Source organism: Ordospora pajunii (genome assembly GCF_021821965.1).
Source record: "Ordospora pajunii strain FI-F-10 chromosome Unknown Cg_12A, whole genome shotgun sequence".
NCBI lineage: Eukaryota > Fungi > Microsporidia > Ordosporidae > Ordospora > Ordospora pajunii.
This window is the reverse complement of record NW_026848135.1, coordinates 1-21,339: the sequence shown is the minus strand read 5'-3', so window position 1 is coordinate 21,339 and position 21,339 is coordinate 1. Positions and strand designations below refer to the sequence as shown.

At 39.0% G+C, this 21,339-nt stretch overlaps 15 protein-coding genes across 15 annotated transcripts; 10 read left to right on the top strand and 5 right to left on the bottom strand.

The window, feature by feature from the left end:
• Window positions 1–182: 182 nt before the first annotated feature.
• Window positions 183–2,198, top strand: HK407_12g16810 (uncharacterized protein; the record flags this gene model as incomplete). The annotated part of the gene is made up of 1 exon (XM_060421634.1): window positions 183–2,198. One exon carries the CDS (start codon window positions 183–185, stop codon window positions 2,196–2,198), a length of 2,016 nt encoding a protein of 671 aa, XP_060276009.1.
• An 82-nt stretch (window positions 2,199–2,280) lies between these two features.
• Window positions 2,281–2,844, top strand: HK407_12g16800 (putative dephospho-CoA kinase; the record flags this gene model as incomplete). The annotated part of the gene is made up of 1 exon (XM_060421633.1): window positions 2,281–2,844. One exon carries the CDS (start codon window positions 2,281–2,283, stop codon window positions 2,842–2,844), a length of 564 nt encoding a protein of 187 aa, XP_060276008.1.
• Window positions 2,845–2,882: 38 nt separating this feature from the next.
• Window positions 2,883–5,957, bottom strand: HK407_12g16790 (chromosome region maintenance 1; the record flags this gene model as incomplete). Its single annotated transcript, XM_060421632.1, has 1 exon — window positions 2,883–5,957. One exon carries the CDS (start codon window positions 5,955–5,957, stop codon window positions 2,883–2,885), a length of 3,075 nt encoding a protein of 1,024 aa, XP_060276007.1.
• Window positions 5,958–6,077: 120 nt separating this feature from the next.
• On the top strand, window positions 6,078–6,809 carry HK407_12g16780 (triose phosphate isomerase; the record flags this gene model as incomplete). The annotated part of the gene is made up of 1 exon (XM_060421631.1): window positions 6,078–6,809. One exon carries the CDS (start codon window positions 6,078–6,080, stop codon window positions 6,807–6,809), a length of 732 nt encoding a protein of 243 aa, XP_060276006.1.
• A 105-nt stretch (window positions 6,810–6,914) lies between these two features.
• HK407_12g16770 (putative ribosomal protein S21e) lies at window positions 6,915–7,124 on the top strand (the record flags this gene model as incomplete). Its single annotated transcript, XM_060421630.1, has 1 exon — window positions 6,915–7,124. The coding sequence occupies one exon, from the start codon at window positions 6,915–6,917 to the stop codon at window positions 7,122–7,124; it is 210 nt and encodes a 69-aa protein (XP_060276005.1).
• A 73-nt stretch (window positions 7,125–7,197) lies between these two features.
• HK407_12g16760 (putative RING domain-containing protein) lies at window positions 7,198–7,878 on the top strand (the record flags this gene model as incomplete). Its single annotated transcript, XM_060421629.1, has 1 exon — window positions 7,198–7,878. The coding sequence occupies one exon, from the start codon at window positions 7,198–7,200 to the stop codon at window positions 7,876–7,878; it is 681 nt and encodes a 226-aa protein (XP_060276004.1).
• A 46-nt stretch (window positions 7,879–7,924) lies between these two features.
• Window positions 7,925–8,434, bottom strand: HK407_12g16750 (uncharacterized protein; the record flags this gene model as incomplete). The annotated part of the gene is made up of 1 exon (XM_060421628.1): window positions 7,925–8,434. The coding sequence occupies one exon, from the start codon at window positions 8,432–8,434 to the stop codon at window positions 7,925–7,927; it is 510 nt and encodes a 169-aa protein (XP_060276003.1).
• Window positions 8,435–8,452: 18 nt separating this feature from the next.
• HK407_12g16740 (uncharacterized protein) lies at window positions 8,453–9,277 on the top strand (the record flags this gene model as incomplete). Its single annotated transcript, XM_060421627.1, has 1 exon — window positions 8,453–9,277. The coding sequence occupies one exon, from the start codon at window positions 8,453–8,455 to the stop codon at window positions 9,275–9,277; it is 825 nt and encodes a 274-aa protein (XP_060276002.1).
• A 213-nt stretch (window positions 9,278–9,490) lies between these two features.
• Window positions 9,491–12,019, top strand: HK407_12g16730 (sin3 family co-repressor; the record flags this gene model as incomplete). The annotated part of the gene is made up of 1 exon (XM_060421626.1): window positions 9,491–12,019. The coding sequence occupies one exon, from the start codon at window positions 9,491–9,493 to the stop codon at window positions 12,017–12,019; it is 2,529 nt and encodes an 842-aa protein (XP_060276001.1).
• Window positions 12,020–12,643: 624 nt separating this feature from the next.
• HK407_12g16720 (protein kinase) lies at window positions 12,644–13,915 on the top strand (the record flags this gene model as incomplete). Its single annotated transcript, XM_060421625.1, has 1 exon — window positions 12,644–13,915. The coding sequence occupies one exon, from the start codon at window positions 12,644–12,646 to the stop codon at window positions 13,913–13,915; it is 1,272 nt and encodes a 423-aa protein (XP_060276000.1).
• A 183-nt stretch (window positions 13,916–14,098) lies between these two features.
• On the bottom strand, window positions 14,099–14,587 carry HK407_12g16710 (uncharacterized protein; the record flags this gene model as incomplete). Its single annotated transcript, XM_060421624.1, has 1 exon — window positions 14,099–14,587. The coding sequence occupies one exon, from the start codon at window positions 14,585–14,587 to the stop codon at window positions 14,099–14,101; it is 489 nt and encodes a 162-aa protein (XP_060275999.1).
• Window positions 14,588–15,045: 458 nt separating this feature from the next.
• On the top strand, window positions 15,046–15,681 carry HK407_12g16700 (uncharacterized protein; the record flags this gene model as incomplete). Its single annotated transcript, XM_060421623.1, has 1 exon — window positions 15,046–15,681. The coding sequence occupies one exon, from the start codon at window positions 15,046–15,048 to the stop codon at window positions 15,679–15,681; it is 636 nt and encodes a 211-aa protein (XP_060275998.1).
• A 208-nt stretch (window positions 15,682–15,889) lies between these two features.
• On the top strand, window positions 15,890–16,282 carry HK407_12g16690 (uncharacterized protein; the record flags this gene model as incomplete). Its single annotated transcript, XM_060421622.1, has 1 exon — window positions 15,890–16,282. One exon carries the CDS (start codon window positions 15,890–15,892, stop codon window positions 16,280–16,282), a length of 393 nt encoding a protein of 130 aa, XP_060275997.1.
• HK407_12g16680 (uncharacterized protein) lies at window positions 16,253–19,447 on the bottom strand (the record flags this gene model as incomplete). Its single annotated transcript, XM_060421621.1, has 1 exon — window positions 16,253–19,447. One exon carries the CDS (start codon window positions 19,445–19,447, stop codon window positions 16,253–16,255), a length of 3,195 nt encoding a protein of 1,064 aa, XP_060275996.1.
• Window positions 19,448–19,686: 239 nt separating this feature from the next.
• HK407_12g16670 (uncharacterized protein) lies at window positions 19,687–21,255 on the bottom strand (the record flags this gene model as incomplete). Its single annotated transcript, XM_060421620.1, has 1 exon — window positions 19,687–21,255. One exon carries the CDS (start codon window positions 21,253–21,255, stop codon window positions 19,687–19,689), a length of 1,569 nt encoding a protein of 522 aa, XP_060275995.1.
• Window positions 21,256–21,339: the final 84 nt, after the last annotated feature.

Sequence of the window (21,339 nt, the reverse complement as noted above, 5' to 3'; positions counted from 1 at the left end):
CAGCAATACAACCGTACTCGGGCAAAGAATGATAAACACACGAAGGCATTAATTGCGTAGCAACAGATAGTAATATGAAAACAGCGGATTTGCATTGTTAAAACCAGGTGAAATTCACGAGCGAATAGGCAGGGCGGTGTATAGAGCTACCAAAGATTTATTCTAGATGTGCAAAGCCCTCAATGGATAAGAGAATTGAGGAAGTGGTCAAGAAGAATTTACAGGTGCAGAGGAAGGATCTAAGAAGTATTCTTAAGCAAGAAAAGCCTGATGAATGCAGCAAGCCTGAGATTAAGATTGTGCATGAGCATGATTTTATACTGAAGGCAGATTCATCAGTATATCCTTGCTGTCCTATAGTAGAGATTGAGGGGGAGTTTTTCTTCTATACGATTGATGGACGAAGCCTGATGTTCGAGCCCAGTCAATCATTCCCGTATATATTTCTTCCATTTCCACTGAAGGAGGCTTTTTTCTACAAAGCCGATGATAAAGTGTATTTTATAACTCTGGACACATGCAACAAGCTGCAGTATTCATTGATGACCAGCAGTAACTATCCTTCTGAAGAGAGATATACGGTTTCAAGGAATGTTGTGCATGTGGTTAAGCATCCAAGTAAGATTCTGTATGTTTCGTCGAAGAATGGCAATTATCATGTGAATATGATTGTCCGCGATGCAGAAGCGCTCAAGGGGCGAATGCTCTTGGCGAATGTCAAGAAGGAGGCAAGCACAAATATTTTCTATGCAAACTCTGTTTTGTTTATGAATGATGGGGATTTGCTGCTGAAAGACAACGGAAAGGCGCTTTGTGTTCAAGGAGACAGTGTGTGTGGTATACAGAAAGGGGTTTTGGTGCTGAATTCGAAGACACGGGTGCTTTATCTGCTGAACGAGAGCCATCTGATTGTTGATCAGATGCATATCCGAAATACGGGCCAGGTTTTTGGAATGCTTCCGATTGGGGAGTATGCAGGAGTATGTGTCGACAACTGGCTGTATGTTTTGAAGGTGATCAGCCAAAAGCTTGTGGTTGTGAGCGAGATGCATATGAAGGGAGATGTGATGTATCTCAGTGCATCAGTTAAGAAGAATGTGATACGGATTGCGTCTATTGTTTCTGAAGATATAAAAGAAGATGGCATGAATGAAAGCATTGGAGTTGTGAAGAGTGATAGTAAGAATGCAGTTCAGTGTAAGGGAGATGAGCAGTTGAGTATTGAGCAGTCTGACGGTAAGGATGCTATGAATAAATGTAAGGAGGAGTGTGTAGAGAAGGATGGAAAAGAAGAAATGGCGATGAACAGCACATCTGATGGCCAAGATGATGTGCAGTGCTTTAGCAAGCATCAGCCTTATGTTATTGACAAGCTGAATGGATCGTATGATTTTCTGAATGAGAAGATGAACGATATTCTCGTGAAGCTGAGAGATGGAGATGAAAAAATGAGTATGATTGAGAAGAACAATGAGGCAAGGTTTAAGATGGTTTTTGAGATGCTCTGCAAGATCAGTGAGGGTGGAGCCAAGGGAGGGGTTCAGGAGTTGTTGAAGAATGAAACAGCACGTGTTTTAGGGGCTGTGAAGGAAATAAAAGCAAAAATGAGGGAATGTGTGCCTGATGATAATAAGACATTGGAGTATGCCAAGAGGATGATTGTTGATGTTATGGTTCCAACGATTGAGGTTGCGATGGATGAGATACGGGTGCAGATGATCAATGAGATACGCCTCATGCACGATGAGGATCATTTGAAGGACATTAGAAAGGCTGTTGGGGAGCTCCATGATTCGTTTACGAAGCAGAATGAGGTAAAGAATCTGATTTCTGAAGGATTGATTGAGAGGGCGGCAGAAGCAGTCATAAACGGATCGAATATAGATTTGGATGCGTTTATATGCTGCAGCGAAGTATCGTTTGTGGAGACGCTGCCGTCATCTCTACTAGTTGCGCTATTTGAAAGAGTTGTGATGGCATCCAAGGAGCTGTTCAGACCAAACTATCAGCATTTTATGTATATGATAATGGTATGCTTGGAGTTGAATGACTTGAACGATGAGGAGATCCAGATGGTCGATATTCTGATGTCATACATCGATGATATTGAAGAGATTGATATTAAAGAGCTTCCTGTGATTCTGAACTTTCAAAGGATCAAGCTGGGCAAAGTTAAGGAGAAAAGAAGAATTAAATGATTTTGTGAGTCTATTAAGCAGCAGCACAGATACTTTAGATAGACAGTTGATGATGAGCTGAGATATCTTGATGCCCTAGCGGATGAGAATTATTGCAATAACAGGAGGAGTGGGCACTGGAAAAACAACCACACTGGAGATATTGAGAGAAAGAGGATTTGCTACAATCAACACAGACAAAGTAACACATCGAATACTAAAAAACAGCGATGTTGAATGCATTCGAAAGAGGTTTTTTACAGATAAGGAGTTTAGGGTGTCTCATACAAGGAGAATCATGCCGAGGATCTTCTTGGAAGTGGCGCTCAATACCTTGTGGCTATTTATTAAGGGACATTCTGTAGTTTTTATAGAGATACCGCTTCTTTTTGAGTTAGGGCTGCATCATTTGTTTTATACAGTGATTGTGGTGTGCAGCGAAAGTTTACAAATTCAAAGAGGAAAGAAGCTAAGCTATCTAAACGAGCGAATGGCAATGCAGATTCCAATTGAAAAGAAGATCATGCTTGCAGAAAGGATCATTTATAACAATTCTACTATAGATTCACTAAGAAAACAGATTAAAGAAATAAGGTTCAACGGATGCAATATTTATTATTGCATAGCTATCTTTTTAACTGTTGTATTTTTGATTATTTGTGAATAGAAAGCCAAGCCACATAAATCTAAAGAATCGCTATTAAATTACGCTCTACACCTTGCAATTCTTTCGTTCTTAAGATCTATTTCCTCCTGTAGATCTTCATCGGTGCCAAACTCATAGACCTTAACCCTGAAGTCTTCTACATGCTCTTTAAATAGATTTTCATCCTCGCATAGCTCAAAAAGACCTACAGAAAACACATTGATCGAGCCATGAGTTATGTTTGGGAATGATTTTGTAAAAAGCCTCACTATGTGTTCGGAAAGCATTTTGGGGTTTGGATTGACTCCGTCAAGGCTAGGAATGTCTTTACTTATCTTAACCATAAATGCCAGAAGCCGGCATTGCTGATCAAAGTTATACCTCATGTCCTTATCAAATATAATCCCAAGAATATTCTCTAGTGTGCAAACATAATTCTGTGTGAAGAAGTGAAAGAGTCTCTGTTCGTAGCACTTCTTGAATATAACCGTAAGGCAGCTCAGCGACATGTCAGAAACATCCCGAATGCATACCAGTGTATACAAAAATGTGTTATATATCTGTCTAAATGATGTAAGGTTGAATATTGATGAGAAAAACGTGTTGAACGAAACAAGCAGCATACTCTCTACCAGAGACAGATATCCTCTTGCTATTTCTAGGTTTTCATCTGCCTTCATAAGAAACGGAATGGACGGCTCCATAAGTGTGGATACCATAAATGCCTCTCTTTGAAGATACATAACTGAGCCGTCATTCTCGGCATTTCTTACGATGCTTGCTGCTAGATTTAGAATCACTGGCTCTTTATACACCGGGTTGCTTTTGTAGTCAAACACAATCTTTTCGCAGAGCATATTTACAAAGTCTATCTGAACAAACTTTGATTCAACAACCGTTGTAAACAACTCTACTATTTCAGCTTTCACAAGCTTGGCGTTTGCAAAAATGACACCCTCGCTCTTCTCAAGTACTATTCTGTTGCATATGTCGAACATGCAGAACAGCCTGGGAAACACGTGTGTACAGCTAGAAGCACATGTTTCTGGAAGAAGCCTGTAAGTTAATGTGTGTGACTTGAGAACATGCGAAACCATTTTGACATCCTCCATGCTTGATAGAATTTCAGGCAATCTATTGATATGCTCATCAGACAGCATATTGAACCCCAGTACTGAGGATAGCAGAAGGTCTGCATAGCTCAGTATTCTTACATTGTAATCTTTTGTTTTAGGCACCTCCTTTATCACTAGAAGAAGCGCTTCATAAACTGTCCTTTTTTGATAGAACTCCAATGTCCTTGTTATTCCAGTAAGGTTTCTTAGAATGTACAGGATAAACACTTCGTCGTTTTCCCTTTGAGTAAGAAACTCAACGGGGCATCTTTCAACTATCTTAAAGAAGTTGTCACATGCCATGTCTTTGATTCCCTCATGCTCCTCATCCATAAACTCAAACAGTTTCTTGACCACTGTCTTCAGGAAACTTTTGTTGTGGAGAAGAAACCGATGGTATTGCCCAATAATAAACATAATGTTTGATGCAATAACCGCCTTGTCCGTCTTAAAGGACTTCATTTCGCACAATGCAAGCAGATACTTCAGGATGTTCACAAAAAACTCCCTTTCATTCACCTCTGAAAACGAGCCTGATATTGATCCAATCGCCCAACACAATTTGTTAAGGTAGTTGCAATCCCATTCCTTGTCGTCCAACTGGAATCCGATCTTGTTAATGAAGTATTTTTTCATGTCTTCTTCAATAAGAAACGCCAGATGATAGAGGCATCCCCTCATCTTTCTGTAGAACTCAATTTGGTCGGTGTCCGTCATCTTCTTCCTGATCACCTCGTTATACTCATCCACTATCACAAACACTTCTTCCGGACGCGGCATCTTGTCCACAAGAGTCCCCACCAGCTGGTTCAGAATCCCTATGTACCCAGACCTTCTCAGCCTCTTCCCCGAATCCTGCGTTGCAAACGGATATTCAGAGTACAAATCAAACACAAACTTATTCCACATTTCAAACGTAGTCGAGAAAACATTCATGCTGTTGATCTTTGACATCTGTATCAGATATACAAGCCCGGCCTTTGCATTAACTGCATCTCTCATCTCAAGCAGCCCCATATGCACTTCATACAGCGAAGAAAGTAGCTGTGAAAACCGCAGCACAAATGTCTTTTCTGCCTTATCCATTCCGCCATACACCTCGTATATCTTCTCTTCATTGAACTTTGCAAAGTACATTCCAAGAAATGCTACACACTGCCCGTGTATCAACAGTATCTTCTCCTTTTCTGCATTCTCAACCTCATAGCTTCTTGCAAGCTTCGTATCCCTTCCAAGATCCACTATCTCAATCAAACACCTCAAGCATGCCGTGCTGTGCATAGAGTTCAGATGCTCCAGAATCAGGCCTATGATCTCCGTCAAGAAAATAAACTCAAGAGGCATGGATCCGCAGAAGCACTGGAATGTTTCCAGAGTTGCTTCAAGAAGGCCTTCATCCATCTCACTACTTCTCGAGTATTCAAGAATCGTCTTTATAAACCCAAATATGTTCGGAAATTCAACCTTCAGTTGGTTTCGCAGCACTCTCTTTCTTACCGTTGTGATGCTGTCCTCGGAAAATATAAAAACCTCCTCATTCAGCCTCTTCAAGATTTTAAGGCTGTTTCTGCACACCTCCATGCTTATGCTTTGGGACACATTGATCAGATCAGATATAAACGTTGGCCACCTTCTTGGCCAATCCTTTTTTGCAATCTCAACCAGGATGGTGTTCAACTCCTGTATCACGTACACCTCCTTGCTCCTAACCTTTGACTTCTCAATCACAAGCTGCAGTACGTACATTCTGAGTCCCTGCTTCATTCCCTCATCAAAGAGTGACCATTTTGTCTTTATCATACTTTCCAGTAGTTGAAGAGCGACATAATGGCTTTCCTGAAGCGAACTGTTGTTCAATATGTAGTCAACCTTTGTCCATGCATTTGGAAGCTCCTTGAATTTCATCAAGATCCTCTCTGCTGCTGCTTTCTTCACACTATCTGAGCAATTTGCATTCTTAACAACCTCGTCAAATGTTGCAACATCAAACTCCTTCTCCAAGTCCAGAATGCGTTCCATTTTGGGCTCGGCCATTGAAAAAATATATTTGATTTTGCAACCTTACGGCTGCATGCATCATGCATTAACACATGCTCACCCACACTGCTTGCTTATTAAAATGTTTGTTGATGCTTCTGCATGGGCAGGAAAAAGCTTCTTGGGGGAAACTGGAAAATGTGTGCCTCGCTGAGGACATTCGATACAGTCAAGGGCTTCAAGCACAATTTCTTTCTGAACAACGACACATTCATTGCTGTTCCTTATGTGTATATCCAGACTGCAAAGCAAAGATTTCCTGCACACATCAAGGTTGGCGCACAGGACTGCAGCATGTTCAATGGTGGAGCATATACAGGTGAGGTCTGCGCATCTATGCTGAAGGAAATGGGCGCAGAGTATGTGATACTAGGGCATTCTGAGAGACGAATGTTTTTGGGAGAGGAATCGCAGGTTATCGCTTCAAAAATAAGGAATGCATGTGATGAGGGCCTGAATGTAGTCCTGTGTGTTGGAGAATGCTTGGATGACAGAGAAAGCGGAAAGTACCTAGATGTGATAAAGCAGCAAATGCATTCCTTAGAAAGGGTGATACAGGGACGCACAAACATTGACATTGCATATGAGCCCGTGTGGGCAATAGGAACAAACAAAACACCTACAAACTCTCAAATCAAGGAAGTTATCTGCAAAATAAAGGCATGGGGAAAAGAAATAGGGTTTGAAGGGCGAGTTGTTTATGGAGGGTCTGTTTCCATGCTAAACTGCCAAACGATTCTTGAGGTTGAGGAAGTGGATGGATTTCTGATTGGAGGCGCATCGCAGAATATGGATTTCTGCATGATATCAAGCGAGCTTTCGTCTGCACAGTGATCGTTGCAGTTCTGTGCTGTGTAGGAGTTATTGAGTGCATGATGGATGCTTCTGCTTTGTTTCTTTATTGCCTATGTTAAGTGCAAAATTATCCATGCCCTGAAAATGGCATTTGAGAGAAGAATATGTTCAATAGGAAAGACGGCGATTTCGTCAGCAGACAAGGGATCTATACAGCTTACGCTGGCAGTAATTGATCAGTATGGACAGATTACTGGGAATGTGAGTATCTATGATATTTCCGGGGCGATCAGGAAGTCTGGCCTTGGAGACGGGCTGATACTTGAGAAGATAAGAGCGGAGGAAGCCGTTTGAATAAATCGTTTGATGTTTTGTGTGTAGGATGAATATGGAATGCAATGTAAATTGTGCAGAGATCAAGCCCTGAATGGAGGATAGGCGATGCCCTGTTTGCAGAAGTGATGTTTATCTCAATCCTGACATAGTGCTGTATGTTAGCCCGTGTTTTCACAAGATGTGTGAATCGTGCATTTTCAGGATATTCAGTAAAGGACAGGCGCCATGTCCTGAATGTGGAACAATGCTTCGTAAAGTAAACTACATCAAGCCGACATTTGAAGATATAGCTGTGGAGAAGGAGTGTAAGATTCGCAGGGCACTCCAGAGAGCATTTTTACGGGACGAAGATGAGTTCCATGGGGATGCCGAGAAGTACAACGACTATCTTGAGGCTTTTGAGGAACTTGTGTTTGAGGTGCTTGGATTTAAGAGCGAGATGCTTGTGAAGGATCGAATAAAGGAGATACAGACAATGGGTTCTAACTGTATTTTGAATCCTTTAGAAAAGGTGGTTTTAGGAAAAGCCAAGGAATGGAAGGATGTAAAGCAGCAGAATGTAGACGTTGGAGAAGATGCAAAGCACAAGATACAGAAGGTTGGGCTCTTTAGCGATTACTTTGACCCATCAGAGCTTAAGGATGTGATTGTGAAGCGGAAAGAGGGTGTATGCTTTCCTGATGGAGTTTTCCGATTGAATACCGCAAGTGGAGTAACAAGTGATTTAATTGCTTCGTTTGCAGTGTACTCTCTGGATGAGCTTAAGATTTGAATAAACAGAATGTGTATTGGAGATCGCAAAGTGTTTTTATGTATGCTCATGATGTACCTGTTTCTGAAGAGCTGATCAACAAATGTATGTATTGCTTAGTGTTTTCAATGATTAGCTTTTTTACTTCCTCGTCAATTGATTTTGTTATGTTTTTTATATTGGAATGGCCAGATGTGTTTAGCTCGAGTGTGGTTTGAAGGAACTTTCCGATGTCAGTGACACAGACCGGCATATTGTCTCCTGAGTTGATGTCTTCTTTATGAGGAAATATGTGTTTTTTTATGTCTTCATTGCTCATGCCTTTGGCTCTCAAGGTATTGAATACTGTGTCAGGACATCCAAAGTGTGCAAATGGATTTTGCTGTGCAATGCCGTCCTGTACTTCAACATGAATATTGTCGAATATGCCAAGTATGTATGATTTTCTGTTTGGCACTATGCATTGGGATTCTGTAGCGATTCCGTACTTCTTTTTAATAAGATTTTTGAGATCGTCTATGCTGCCGAAGTGATCATCTATGTACAAATCCTCGCAGTTTATGGCCTTTACGATCATAGACGGCAAGCCCTGAGCATGGAGAGGAATTATGTAGATAGGGTGCGATGGGCTGTTGAGATTGCGCCCGGAAAGAGTGTTGAGGAAAGGAAGAAATTGGCCAAGAAGAAGACATACAGCCTTGCAGTGGCTGGAAGAACATATCCAATTGAGTGGGACCCGATGTTTTCCACAAACTACAGGATAGTATATCCAAAGGAGTTTACTCGCGGGTTAGATGAATGGATGCTGCCTAAGGAGATGATGGAGACAAGCAAATGGAAGGTGGCAGAAGGCGAAGGGCCTAGTAATGTGTACTACGAAGGTCAGTGCTTTATTATAGCAGAGATGGTTTCGAGGTTTACAGTATCTGGAATGTGTCTTTTGTCGGACTTTGGGGCAATGCTAAAAGGAGGGGATGGAGTATCAGACAGGGTATTTTTTGTAATAGGGAAGTGTCTATATCTCAAGAAGGTTGATGAGGAGTCGATAAGGTTTTCGATGATGCTATTCCAGATGAAGGTGTTTGAGACAAGCGACTGGAATGTTGAGATTAGAAGATGTGTGAATAGCATGACAGAGGAGATATATTTCTATGATGGCAGGTTTTTAGAAGTGATAAGGATATCGAAAATGTTTTTTTGCAGTAGGAGAGCGGATGGATATGCATCGATCAAAAGCCTTGTTGGAAGAGCACAGCTGTGTAAATGCTGTATGAAGAGCAATGCGGTGATAAGGGTGTGGAATGATCCGATTCTGCCTGAGAAGAAGAAGTTTTTGTGCAAAAGATGCTTTGAATTGATATTTTATCTGAACGGGGGCAAGAGCAGATATACAGGAGTTGAGTATGAATACATGTCATGAGGATGATTGATGGAGAGATTGATTGATATGTGCATGAATGATTGGCTGGAATGCAGATATGATCGACTGTGTTATGGAGATAGGCACATGATGTTTTGAAATGCAATGAAATTGACATGCATTGAATAAAGATGAATGCTGATATTGAAAATGTAAGGTGCTATTAATGGTCTAAATGGATAAACAAATTTGTGGAAAAAACAGTGCCCTTCCATGCCAAGGAGCCATGATAAGAGTCTCAGTAACCAGGATGAAGAGCGTTGGAGCGATTCAGGAGTTGTTGATGGGGACGGCGAGGGCTTGGATGGAAGTAAGGAAGACTGGGAGAAACGAGCTCAGGAGGAGGATTGTGAAAGTGTAGGTGAAGCCGACAAGGTGTTGCTTCCAAAGGGATCGCAAGCAGAAGTGGATCTGAACGAGGCGATTTCGTATTTGAACAGAATTCGGGAGGATTATTCTGATAAGATAGATGTTTATGATAACTTTGTGGAGGTGATGAAGGATTTCAAGTTTGGGAAGATTGATGCACAAGAAGCATGTATGAGTGTGAGAGAGATATTGAAAGAGAAGCCGCATCTTATTGTACGTTTTAATGGATATCTTCCGAAGCATCTGAGGAGTGCAGAAGATAGAGCTGAAGGAGAGGCAAACATCAAGCCTGATAAACGAAAAAGATTAACTACACGAAGCAAGCAAGATACAGAGAATGCAATGATTGCGGCATGCATAAATGATGGAATGGCGGAAAGCGATGAGGTGTATGTGAAGTACAGGGTTGATGAAAGTCGGAATGCCAAGGCCCCTGTAATGAGTCGATTGGGTGAAGTGTATGACGGGCAAGGTGGAAAGGAAGTACCTGAAGAAGCAAGCGCGGGGTTTAGGAAGGCAGAGGAGTATGAGAAGATGAAAGCCAAGCAGGCACATGACTTTATACAAAAAGTGAAGAAGCGATATTATCAGAATCCAAGTATATATAGGTCGTTTGTAGAGCTGCTTCAATCGCACCAGGTGAAGAGTGGGATGTTTGACCGAATGAAAGCGGAGGTGAATAGTTTGCTGTGGGAAAGCCCTGATCTTTGCGAGGATTTTGAAAAGAACTTTGTTCCGTTGAAGCGAGCAGGAATGAATGGCGAAAAGGATGTTCTGCAGCGAATCAAGGATGTGCTGAAAGATAAGAATCTTCTGGACGACTTCCTAAAATGCATTAATTATTTTAATCAAAAGTTTATTAGCGAGAGGGATCTGATTGCTCTTGTGGAGCCGTTGCTAAGGAATGAAGAGCTGGTGAGGGGATTTAAGGAGTTTATTAATTATACAGAGGTGGGGAAAGAGGTGCATAGAGCGGAGCGATACAAGAGGGAGGAGGGATCATATAAGATCCTTGCGGAGGAGATCAAGTGCAGCAAGTATCAGGAGGGAGTTGCAAAGGAGGTTCTTAATTTTACATGTATAAGCTGTCCGAAGTTTGAGTCTGAGGATTCGAATTATGTGTTTCTGAAGCGGAATGTGCATGAGGAGGCGCTGTTCCGGATTGAGGACGAGATATCTGAGGCGGATATGGCAATTGAGAGGATACAGTATTTTGTGAGTGTGCTTGAGCAGGTTCTTGCAAGTAACGAGGAGAGTGAGATTGGGATGAAGGATATAAGGATGTCGCCTGGGGTGATGAAGGAGGTTTTGAAGGGGGTGTATGGACGATCTGCGGCGGAAGTGCTTGAAGGGATTTTGATGAAGCCACAGGTGGCTATTCCGATAGTTATAAAGCGACTGTACATGATGAACAAGAAGCTGAGGTTTTGTGTGAGGGAGCGAAGGAAGGTATGGAAGGAGGTGATTGAGCGGAACTATTACAAGGCGCTGGATGCAGTTGGGCCGTCGTATAAAGCAAGCGAGAAAGACATGTTTACGATGAAAAGTATTGCCGAGAGCGCAGGAGAAGGAGTGAGTGTGCATATTAATGATTATGAGGTATTGAATGACGTGAGGCGCTTGTGTGAAGTTTATATTGAAGCAAGTCAAATGGATAATAAGAAGACAGCTGTGGATGATTTGTTGAGCATGCTGAATGAGGTATTTGAGAAGTATGTGCAGAAAGATTTCATGATTGTTTCTGAGTTTCCGCTGTTTTGTATATATAGATTTGTGATTTTTGCTTATGAAAGAATAGCTGAAGTGAAGAGGATGATTTTTGAAGGATTTGCTGGTGAAGAGATGGATAATAAGGAAAAGAAGTTGATTTATATGAAGTTGATGGATTTATGCACTGATTTCATGAAGAAAGAAATCGATGGATATAATTTTGAGGAAGGAGTTCGTGAGATTACGAGGTGCAGGGGATTTAGACTATATAACCTGAAGAAGATGATATCCCGAATAGAGAAGGAGATTGTCTCGCTGGTCGAGAGCAGATATTTGAATTCGTGTGATTGGAAAGGGAATGAGATGAGCAGTGGATTGTATAGTCTTAGGAAGGAGGATAATTTTTTAGAAATCAAAATGATTAAGCATGAGTCGGGCGATAATTGGAAGGAATATGTCAGGAGATTTGAGCACTTGGCGTCTTGCCTAGATGGTAAGGTTGAAGGTCCGTTCATGAAACGAGGTTGTAGAAAGGCACCAATTGTAGGATATCTGGAGCAGAATCTCAAAGTGATTCTCAATCCGGAGACCTACGCTATGAGGTATGTGTTTGGATCTGAGATTTTTTATGTTAACCTGAAATCGTATCTGAAGAAGATGTAAATACTTGCTGTGGTTTTTGATTAAACATCGTATTCATAGATATTTGTTGAGGTGTTTGAGATTAATTGAATGAAGGGCTTTGGCATAAATGTTTAGTATTAAAGTGGCGTTGAAGCCAGGTTCCAAAGATATCACTTACAGATAAGCAGTAAGTGGCCTTGCGCCACGGAAGACACAGGACTGGATTGATGCGATGGTTTGGATTTCCAAACTAGCAATTGCTCTATCTCCGTGTGAACGTCATTGATAGAGACCTCCTGCGTAAGGACAAGGGGGTATGAATTTTTATTTTTAGACAAAATGTATTTGAATAGACACCCGGTACGAATGATTCAAAAACTAATGAAAGCAGAGGAAAGGGCCAAGAATGCCAAGAAGGGAAGACTGGAGATTTCGGTAGACAAGGTTGAAAGTTTGGTGTGCCCATTGAAGTTCAATTCTGACGAATGCATTGAAATAATGTGTGATGGAAGACCAATGAAGCGTGACTAAGCATCTGTGTATGCTGTGCAGTGCATTAGTTGTCGAATATGTGGTAACTGGTTAGGCATAAATGCATTTTGAAGGTTAGGCACCATATCTATATTAGCTATTTGATTAGTGTAGAGGGATTGAAATGCTGGAATGCAGAATAAAGTAATAAAAAATATTGAGAAGTATCCTTTGAATTGGGAGATGAGCAAGAAGATCCTGACGCATCCATCTGAAAAAATAAACCTTACATCAGATAATGTGGAGTTTGATCTTGTAATGGCAAAGGGAGACCATTTGGTGAAAAGCTCGCATGAAAAGTACATGGTGATTGATATGTTAGGCACAGGGACATTTGGACAAGTAGTTAGGTGCATAAGTGATGATGGAGAAGAGGTTGCTATAAAGGTTGTGAAGAATCAGCCGAGGTATTACAATTATGAAATGAATGAGGTTAGAATTCTCCATAAGCTAATGTATAACAATCTGAATGACAGGTTTGTTCTCATTAAGGATGTGTTTATGTATAAGCAACACTTATGTATTGTTGAGGAGCTTCTTGGGCATAATCTGTATACATTCCTGAAGATGACGAAGTTCAAGGGCTTGGATCACAGCACGCTTAGGTTTGTTCTTTTTCAGATACTTGATGGCATTCTACAACTTTCAAGGATGGGAATTGTACATTGCGACCTGAAACCAGAAAACATCTTGATAGTTGACTATACAACGTTCAAGGTGAAGATAATAGATTTTGGTTCAGCAACTGTATCACCTCAAGAATCGCATTTCTATGTGCAGTCAAGATATTACCGTGCACCTGAGGTAATTCTTGGAATTCCATATGGATCTAGCTGTGATATATGGTCTGTTGCGTGTATAGCATATGAACTTTATTCAGGTAGCCCATTGTTTGCAGGAAAGGATAATATGGATCAGATAGGGATGATCCACCGGTTTTTTGGATCTTTACCTGTGTTCATGCTGGAACATGGAAAGAATTCAAATGCTTTTTTTGAGAAAGAGAACGGATACAGGTTTGTAGGAAGTCCAAGCTCTATTTTCACTATAAATGACATGAAGCGGATTATTGATTCAAAGAGCATGGAAACCGAGGAAAACAAAAATCTGATGGATTTTTTGTTGAAAGCATTGCAGCCGAGCCATCTTTTACGGCCTGATGCTAAATCATTGATGAGCCATTCATACATTAAATGCAAAAAGCCAGTGGCTGAAGAGATTCCCAGGGTAGAAAACGATAGAAGCGGAGTTCAGCAAAAGATATTCCCGCCAACCAAAAACCAAAGGCATATGTCCACGACTGGAGTGCTGCTTTCAAGAATTAAGCAAAAGCCTGATGAAAATAGAAGGAAAATATCTGTCTGCAACATTTCTTATGAAAACAGCTTGAATAGAAATCCTTAAATAGTTGCTTAAAGGCAAAAAGTTAATAAATAGGTTTGGCATCAAGTGCAACTAAGTGTCCAATATGCTGCGCTTGCATACAAAGTTGTTTATTTGATTTTGATTTTGTTTTTCTTAGCAAATGATATCCACATGAAATAACGACTGTTGAGGTCTAGTGCATAATAATCGAATATATTCTTTTCAGAACAGTACAACTAGCCTTTTGGTAAGTAATTCTTTGATATTGCTGAGTGATGCAACAAATACATCACCTTTGATCATATTCAATGGCAATCCATCAATAAGTATGTTCCCAACATCAGCCATACAGCAAAACCCTACATATTCATCATAAGAATGAACAGATTGGTTGTTAGTATAAATTCCTCGCTGCTTATTAAGATCCATATACGCAGAATACAAGCGAGCTTCACTATCAGAAAGCAAGGCTGTGTCTATATTGAAATCCGAAACCATTTTTTGCATACGAACATGCACATACTCTTTTGCAATGAACTTGATCCTTTCCAGTTCCAACTCAAGAATGTGTCTGCCCACTCCAGTGCACGATTTTATTGACTCAGACCTTTTTATTAGAACATCCATGACTTCAGGAAGTTCTCGAAGCAGTGGAAGTAATGTCTTTGTTCCTTTTTCATTCTGGTATGCTATTAAAAGTGCATTCAGCATTTATTAAGGGAAAATGTTTGCAATGCGAAATTATTACATGGCCATCAGTAAAATGGAAACATGCATTTCCTTTGTTATTATTGATATGTGTTCTATTGCACACATTTTCAGAACTGTAAATGATTTAAACGCATTTATAACACGAATATCACAGTAATAATTAATTTATTTTGTAACTTTTACATAGAGTCATAAAGTCGATACCTGCTCAATACTATTTGGTTGAAAATGCTTATTATTTGTTTTTGCATCTTAAACTGTATAAGTAATGCTTTGGTTTTTTATTTCAAATATTTTATGATTTGGTATATTTATATGTCTTCTTTTGATTATTTCGTTGGCTTTAGCAGCTTATTTAATTTATTTAGATGTGCTAATCATGACTATCTAATTTCAATAGTTTGCATAGCAATAATACAAGTGCAGCAATAGCCAATCGCATCACATGTAATATACATATGCATATTCTACAGAGTAGATGTTTATTCGTTTATCCATATTGGATAGCTGATGAAAAGTATATAAGTTATTGTGCATGCAAAGCAACATGCTGGTATCACTCAGGACATTTGCAGTATGCATACATACAGATGTACATGGCATATACAGGCTGCTTGGATATAGCCGATACAACAATTAGTAACAGCCCTTTGAAAACAAAAGATGGTGCCGATGTATTAAAGAGTGAAAGTGTCTTTAAGTTCAAAAACTGTACGATCAAAACATTGAATGTTTTAAATGATTACACAGATCTAATAGGACTTTATTTCTATTCTTGCAAACTTTTTGATGAAGCAGGGAACTCAGCAGTTGCAATCCCAGAGCTGCCAGGGCTTTTACATTTCGGTATCACAGATACTGAAGGCATGCAAAAGTTAAAGATAGGTACATCAGCAGATACGAAGTCGATTTATGTTACAAGCAATCCAGATCTAACAACAATAGAATTGCCAAACTCAGCAAAACTAAAATACCTTGACCTTAGTGGCAACAAAAATCTCAATGCAATAGCAAATCCAGAAATACTAAGTAAAATGTCAGAACTAGAGAGTATTAACATCAGAGGCACAGCACTGACATCACTAACATGGTAGATACTGAGCCTAGCCAAAAGTATACGGCAGATCGACATCACAGGCTGCAGTAATTTTATTGAAAATGGTGATGGAGTGCATACGGCAGGATACATGGATTTGGTATCTAAAATTAGCATAGCAAAGATTATTATAGCAAGCACAGCTAACCCTAACCCTAGACCTATACCTAGACGATTACCAGAAAATTAAGAAATATTTTGGTGTCATGGAGACAATAATAAGGAAAATACAAGCTACTTATTACAAATCTAGAATAAATATTCTTATTTATACATTCACAGAAGCTCAAAATTGTTTATGCATGAAATCGCATCTATATACTGTGCTAATGCATTTGTTATGTGTTGCCACTCATGTTTGTGATTATCATCATCTGCTATCACCTTTGTGCAATACCACCATACACAGCCTGCATTGCATATATTGTGCATCCACATCTATCTCATTAAACACCTTACACTCACGCATGCTCCATTTTCTACTGCATGCCATTTGTAATGCAGCATCCACTCTTATTCACAACACATTTATTTATACACTCTCCACACCCATCTCTCAATCATCATCTTTAACTGAATTCAACAATTGCAGGCATTAGCTTTCTGTTATATTCCATGTTTTGATTTATCATGCCTTTACAGATCGATGCCAGCATAAATAGTGTCAATATCATCACACTAATTTTCTTCTGTGCCCCATTATTCAACCCATTGCTTTCGGAATTGTTTATTATCCCTCCAAAATATGGTAATGCTTCAATAGCCTCATCAAAGCTCAACTGGTAATTTATATTAAACAGCTGTTTGTATATGTTTTGCACAACAATACACACTATCCTCCTCAATTGAACAGGCGTCATTTCATTCAGCATCTCATCGACGGACTTACTTTGATCACTTATACTCTTATTCTCACCTCCAGATCCATTAATGTACTCATTATATACCATCTCCATTATTTTATCTATTTCATCAGCAATTAGATTAAAAATATCCAACATTGTTTTTATCAAGTATTTGTATATATTGTTTTCAATCATTCTATCCTTCATATTCATTCTATTTATATTATTTAGACATACATACAGGAATTTAGTACTAGCTTGCCCATATATTTTAAATGTGCCTATCATTTCACTCATAGGCTCTTTCAATCCAGGAATACTCCTGATTATTGCTTGAATTATGGATCTGAAATTCCATTTTTCAACCACTCTATCCAATTTATTTGTCTGAACATCATGAGGATTATGATTTCTGCTCAAATAATCAAGCATTTTTAGCATATGCATCAATTCTTTTATATTTGCTTCTATCTTTTCCAACTCTTCACGATTACTACTATCCAAAATCTTAGGCATATTATATAAAATATATCCACATATATCCAAGATGTATCTAAGAGGTTCTTTGCGTATTGTCCATGATAACTGTGCTTCTTTTATCGCACATTTTATCTTACCAACTAGTTGTGCATCATCAATTCTTCTCAATATTTTATTCTGCTCATACTTCGATTTATCTATCAATTCATTAACAATCTTATTATTGATCATAGGTTCAGCTAGCACAGTTTTCATATCCTCCTCGCTAGCCGCACTTGGCTTAATAATATTGAACAGTCTGTTAAGCTTATCAATATCATTAGCTCCACTGAATATCCTTACAATTAATACAGGATCATCTTTAATACCAGAAATCATGCTTCTCAAGCGATTATCATCAATGCTCAGCAATATATCTGCCAAATACTCATTCCCATGCCAAATTGATATCTGGTCAATCATATCTGCTACCCGGCTCTTGTCTTTAACACCAAGCAACATATATGCTATTTCATTACACTCAACTGGTCCTTTCAGCGCTATCATCAGCGTATTAAATCTATACCTATTAAACCCATTTTCATGAATAAGATCATTCAACAATCCATTCCTCCGTTCATTCTCAATTGCACTAAATATCCTTATTATATCATCCTTCATTCTGGAATACTTCTCATAATTCTTCTCGGTGCCAACATAGATCAAGGCATCAATTTCGTGTCTATGTCCCAGCTGCTTCAGCACCCTCTTTCTTTCGTAGTTACTCATACCCAGCAGCAAGTCATACACACTGTTATCTCCATACACTCGCCATATTTTGTCTATTATTTCTCGCGTGTCTTTGTTTATTTTTTCTTGCTCATGATGCAGATATGCTTCAGTAGACGGCTTAGCTGTGAAAACTGCCATCGAATCGCTTAGCTCAATCAAAAGTGACATCTTTTCATTAGAATTCATCATTACACGCATTATCGTTTTCATTACTTCATCATTAAGATGTTTAAACAGCATCAAAGTCATACGACGGTTCATGCTATCAAACGCCATCCTCAGCTCCTCTATATCATCTGCCCCTATCTTATTTAATTCTTCTGCAAGCCTTATATCTTTTATCATATTGTCTATTGCATCTTTATCCTGCTTTTCCATGCATTCCAATATCGCTGCTGCTAATTCAGATGCACAGCTTAGCATTTCTGCTACACGATAGCCCGCAAAATAGCCCAGCATTTCTGCTGCATCCTTATTTCCCAACAGCCCAGGCTTACCTGATGCACTACACACTCCGTAAATCACAACACTAGCTGTATCATACTCAAGGCAAGAGAGTATCTTTTTATTCATCAGCATTCCTTTCTGATTAATCAATTCCATCATATAGTATACAATCTCCTTGTCCTTAACTTTATTCGCTGTTTGTGCCAATGATGCAGAGTCATTCATATGCACTGCACATTCTTGCACTAAAGTACGTGCTATGTCCTTATTACTAATCACATTCAATACATCCGCTAGCAACGCATTTCCTCCTTTCTCAATAAGTAGCACCAATTCTTTCGTTTTTCTTGTCAATAGCTCCTTATCTGTAATTCCATTCAATACCCTTGCCAACTGAACTGGGTTTTCGATTTTATCCAGTGCCTTTTCCAATCCTTCCATATCTGTTATGGCACTCAGTACATCCTTAACAGCATTATCAGATCGAGAATAGCCAAGCAGTTTCACCAATTTACCGATAATTTCATGTTTTTTGTTGCTAGCATCTTCTTTTTCAACCATGCTTTTCAAAAATTCCCCAGTTATCAATCCCACACATTCAGGCAGATATCCAGACTCTGTCTTCACACCGTTCACTATAACATCCAGGACATCGGGTTTGATGTTTCCTTCGGCAATGTGCACCAGCCCATCTATAATCAGCTCTTTGTGTTTGCTATTATCTGCAAAATCCTTTGCAAATCTCCACAGCATCTTCTTATCCTCAATGTCTTTCAGAATAGATAGATTCATCACCCATTCTATTAAATTACCAAGCGATGGATTATTATACCTCTTCAAAACATACTCAGCATTATATTTATCAAGGCAAGAATAGAAATACATATGCAGCGATGGATGCAGCGCATCAAGTATATCCTTCAACAATTCTTCTTCAATATTACTAAATATTTCATTTACCTTGCTCTTGTATTCATTCCAAGGGATATATTTAAAAATATAGGTCAAAAAATTATTTTGATTTGCCTCATTCTTGCACTTATTCAGAGATATGTATCTAAAAACACGGATCAAAAGAAGATCATTTTCTGTTTTTGATATGTGTTTTACTTTATCTTCATCAGTCATTTCTTCAGATGCATATGCATCTATCCATTTTTCTATTGATTCTTTCCATTCTTCTGTTATTATTGCTTCTTGAGGTTCATAATCATCATCCATTGTAAGGACGTTGCTATTACATCATTACACAACATACACTGTTACTTTTATTTAATTGTTATTGTTATATTAATTCATTCATAATTCCGTTCGTATATTCTCATTCCGATATACTTCATATTTCCACTGCTATATTAATACACATACACTATTAAAATACTCAATTATTCGCTATTAGTTTATTCTCATTCCACATTTCATATCCTATCACTAATACTTATCATTATTAATACTGCTTATTACTGCAGCATTTCATTATTCATGCCACTACTCACATTCATATCCATAATCTGTATCACCCATCCTGTAATTGCCATTACACATGCACTCAGCACAACAATCACACTCTTCGCTATTCCACCTGCATTCTTGCTTGCATCACTAATCTCATCTTCTCGATCATTCTTAGAGTTATTATTCTTACTGTTAATAAACGCTACTACACTCGCTATTGCCATCACCAAACTCATCACTGCCATCACCACATTAATCACTCTCATCACCACCATAATCACTCTCATTCCTCCAAACACACACATCATTACTCTTACCAGCGCCATCACTACACACATCATTACTCTTACCAGCGCCATCACTACACTTCCTCCTATCATCAATCTGTCATACCACACAGGCCTATTTGCGCATTTCACATATACAATCATACTCAGCATCATTAGCATTGCCACTGCTGCCATCGCTATCCTACTTATCACTGCTTCATCACTCATTGAATGTCCATTATTTAGTGCATTATTTATACTCTTTCTTGTAATCACCGCCTCAATCACTATCACCGCTACTGGTATTACTATTGCCGCTATCTTTAGCTTCCTTCTCTCCTTTTCTTGCTCATCTTGCTCATCTTGCTCACTTTTTATTCTTTGTGCTTCTTCGATTTCATACTTTATTTTACCAGCTAGTTGTATATTATCAATTACTTTCAGTATTGCATTCTGCTCTTCCTCCGGCTTATCTATCAACTCACTAACAATATTCTTATTGATCACAAGCTTATCTAACACAGTTTTCATATCTTCCTCGCTAATCCCACTTGACTTAATAATATTTAACGATCTGCTAAGCTTATCAATATCATCAGCTCCACTCAATATGCTTGCAGCTAATGTCGTCCAATATCTAAGATCAGAAATCACGCTTTTCAAATCATCATCATCATCAATGCTCAGCAATATATTCGCCAAATACTCATCTCCATTACACAATGATATATAGTTAATCATAAGTGCTACATAGTCCTTGTCTCTAACACCAAGTAGCATATCTGCTATTTTCTTATACTCAACTGATGCTTCTTTCAGTACTTTCATCAGATTCTTAAACTTATACGAACTAAGCACATCTTCATAAATAGTATCATTCAACAATTCTTTCCTCCGTTCATCATCAATTGCATCAAATATTCTTTTCACATCGTCCTTTCTTTTTTTTGCATTATTATATACCTTCTTAGTGCCAACATAGATCAAGGCATCAATTTCGTGTTTATGACCCAGCTGCTTCAGCACCAACTTTCTTTCTTCGTCACTCATATCCAGCAACAAGTCAGACACACCGCCAACTTCATACACATTCCATATTTTGTCTATTCTCTGTTGCACTCGATCTGCTTTATTTTTATCAGTAGGCTCAGACGTACGCTCTGCCTCCGACTTGCTTAGTTCAATCAAAAACAATTTCTTCTCATTAGACTCCATCCTCCTATTCAGTATACTCTCCAACTCATCATCTTCAGTATTATAAAATTTTTCTACTGTCAGTGTATGTCCACTCCCGTTATCACTCATTCCAAGGGTATTCTTTCTTGTACATTATCACATTGCTATCTATTACTCCCTTATTACCTATAATCATGCTCATATACCATACTC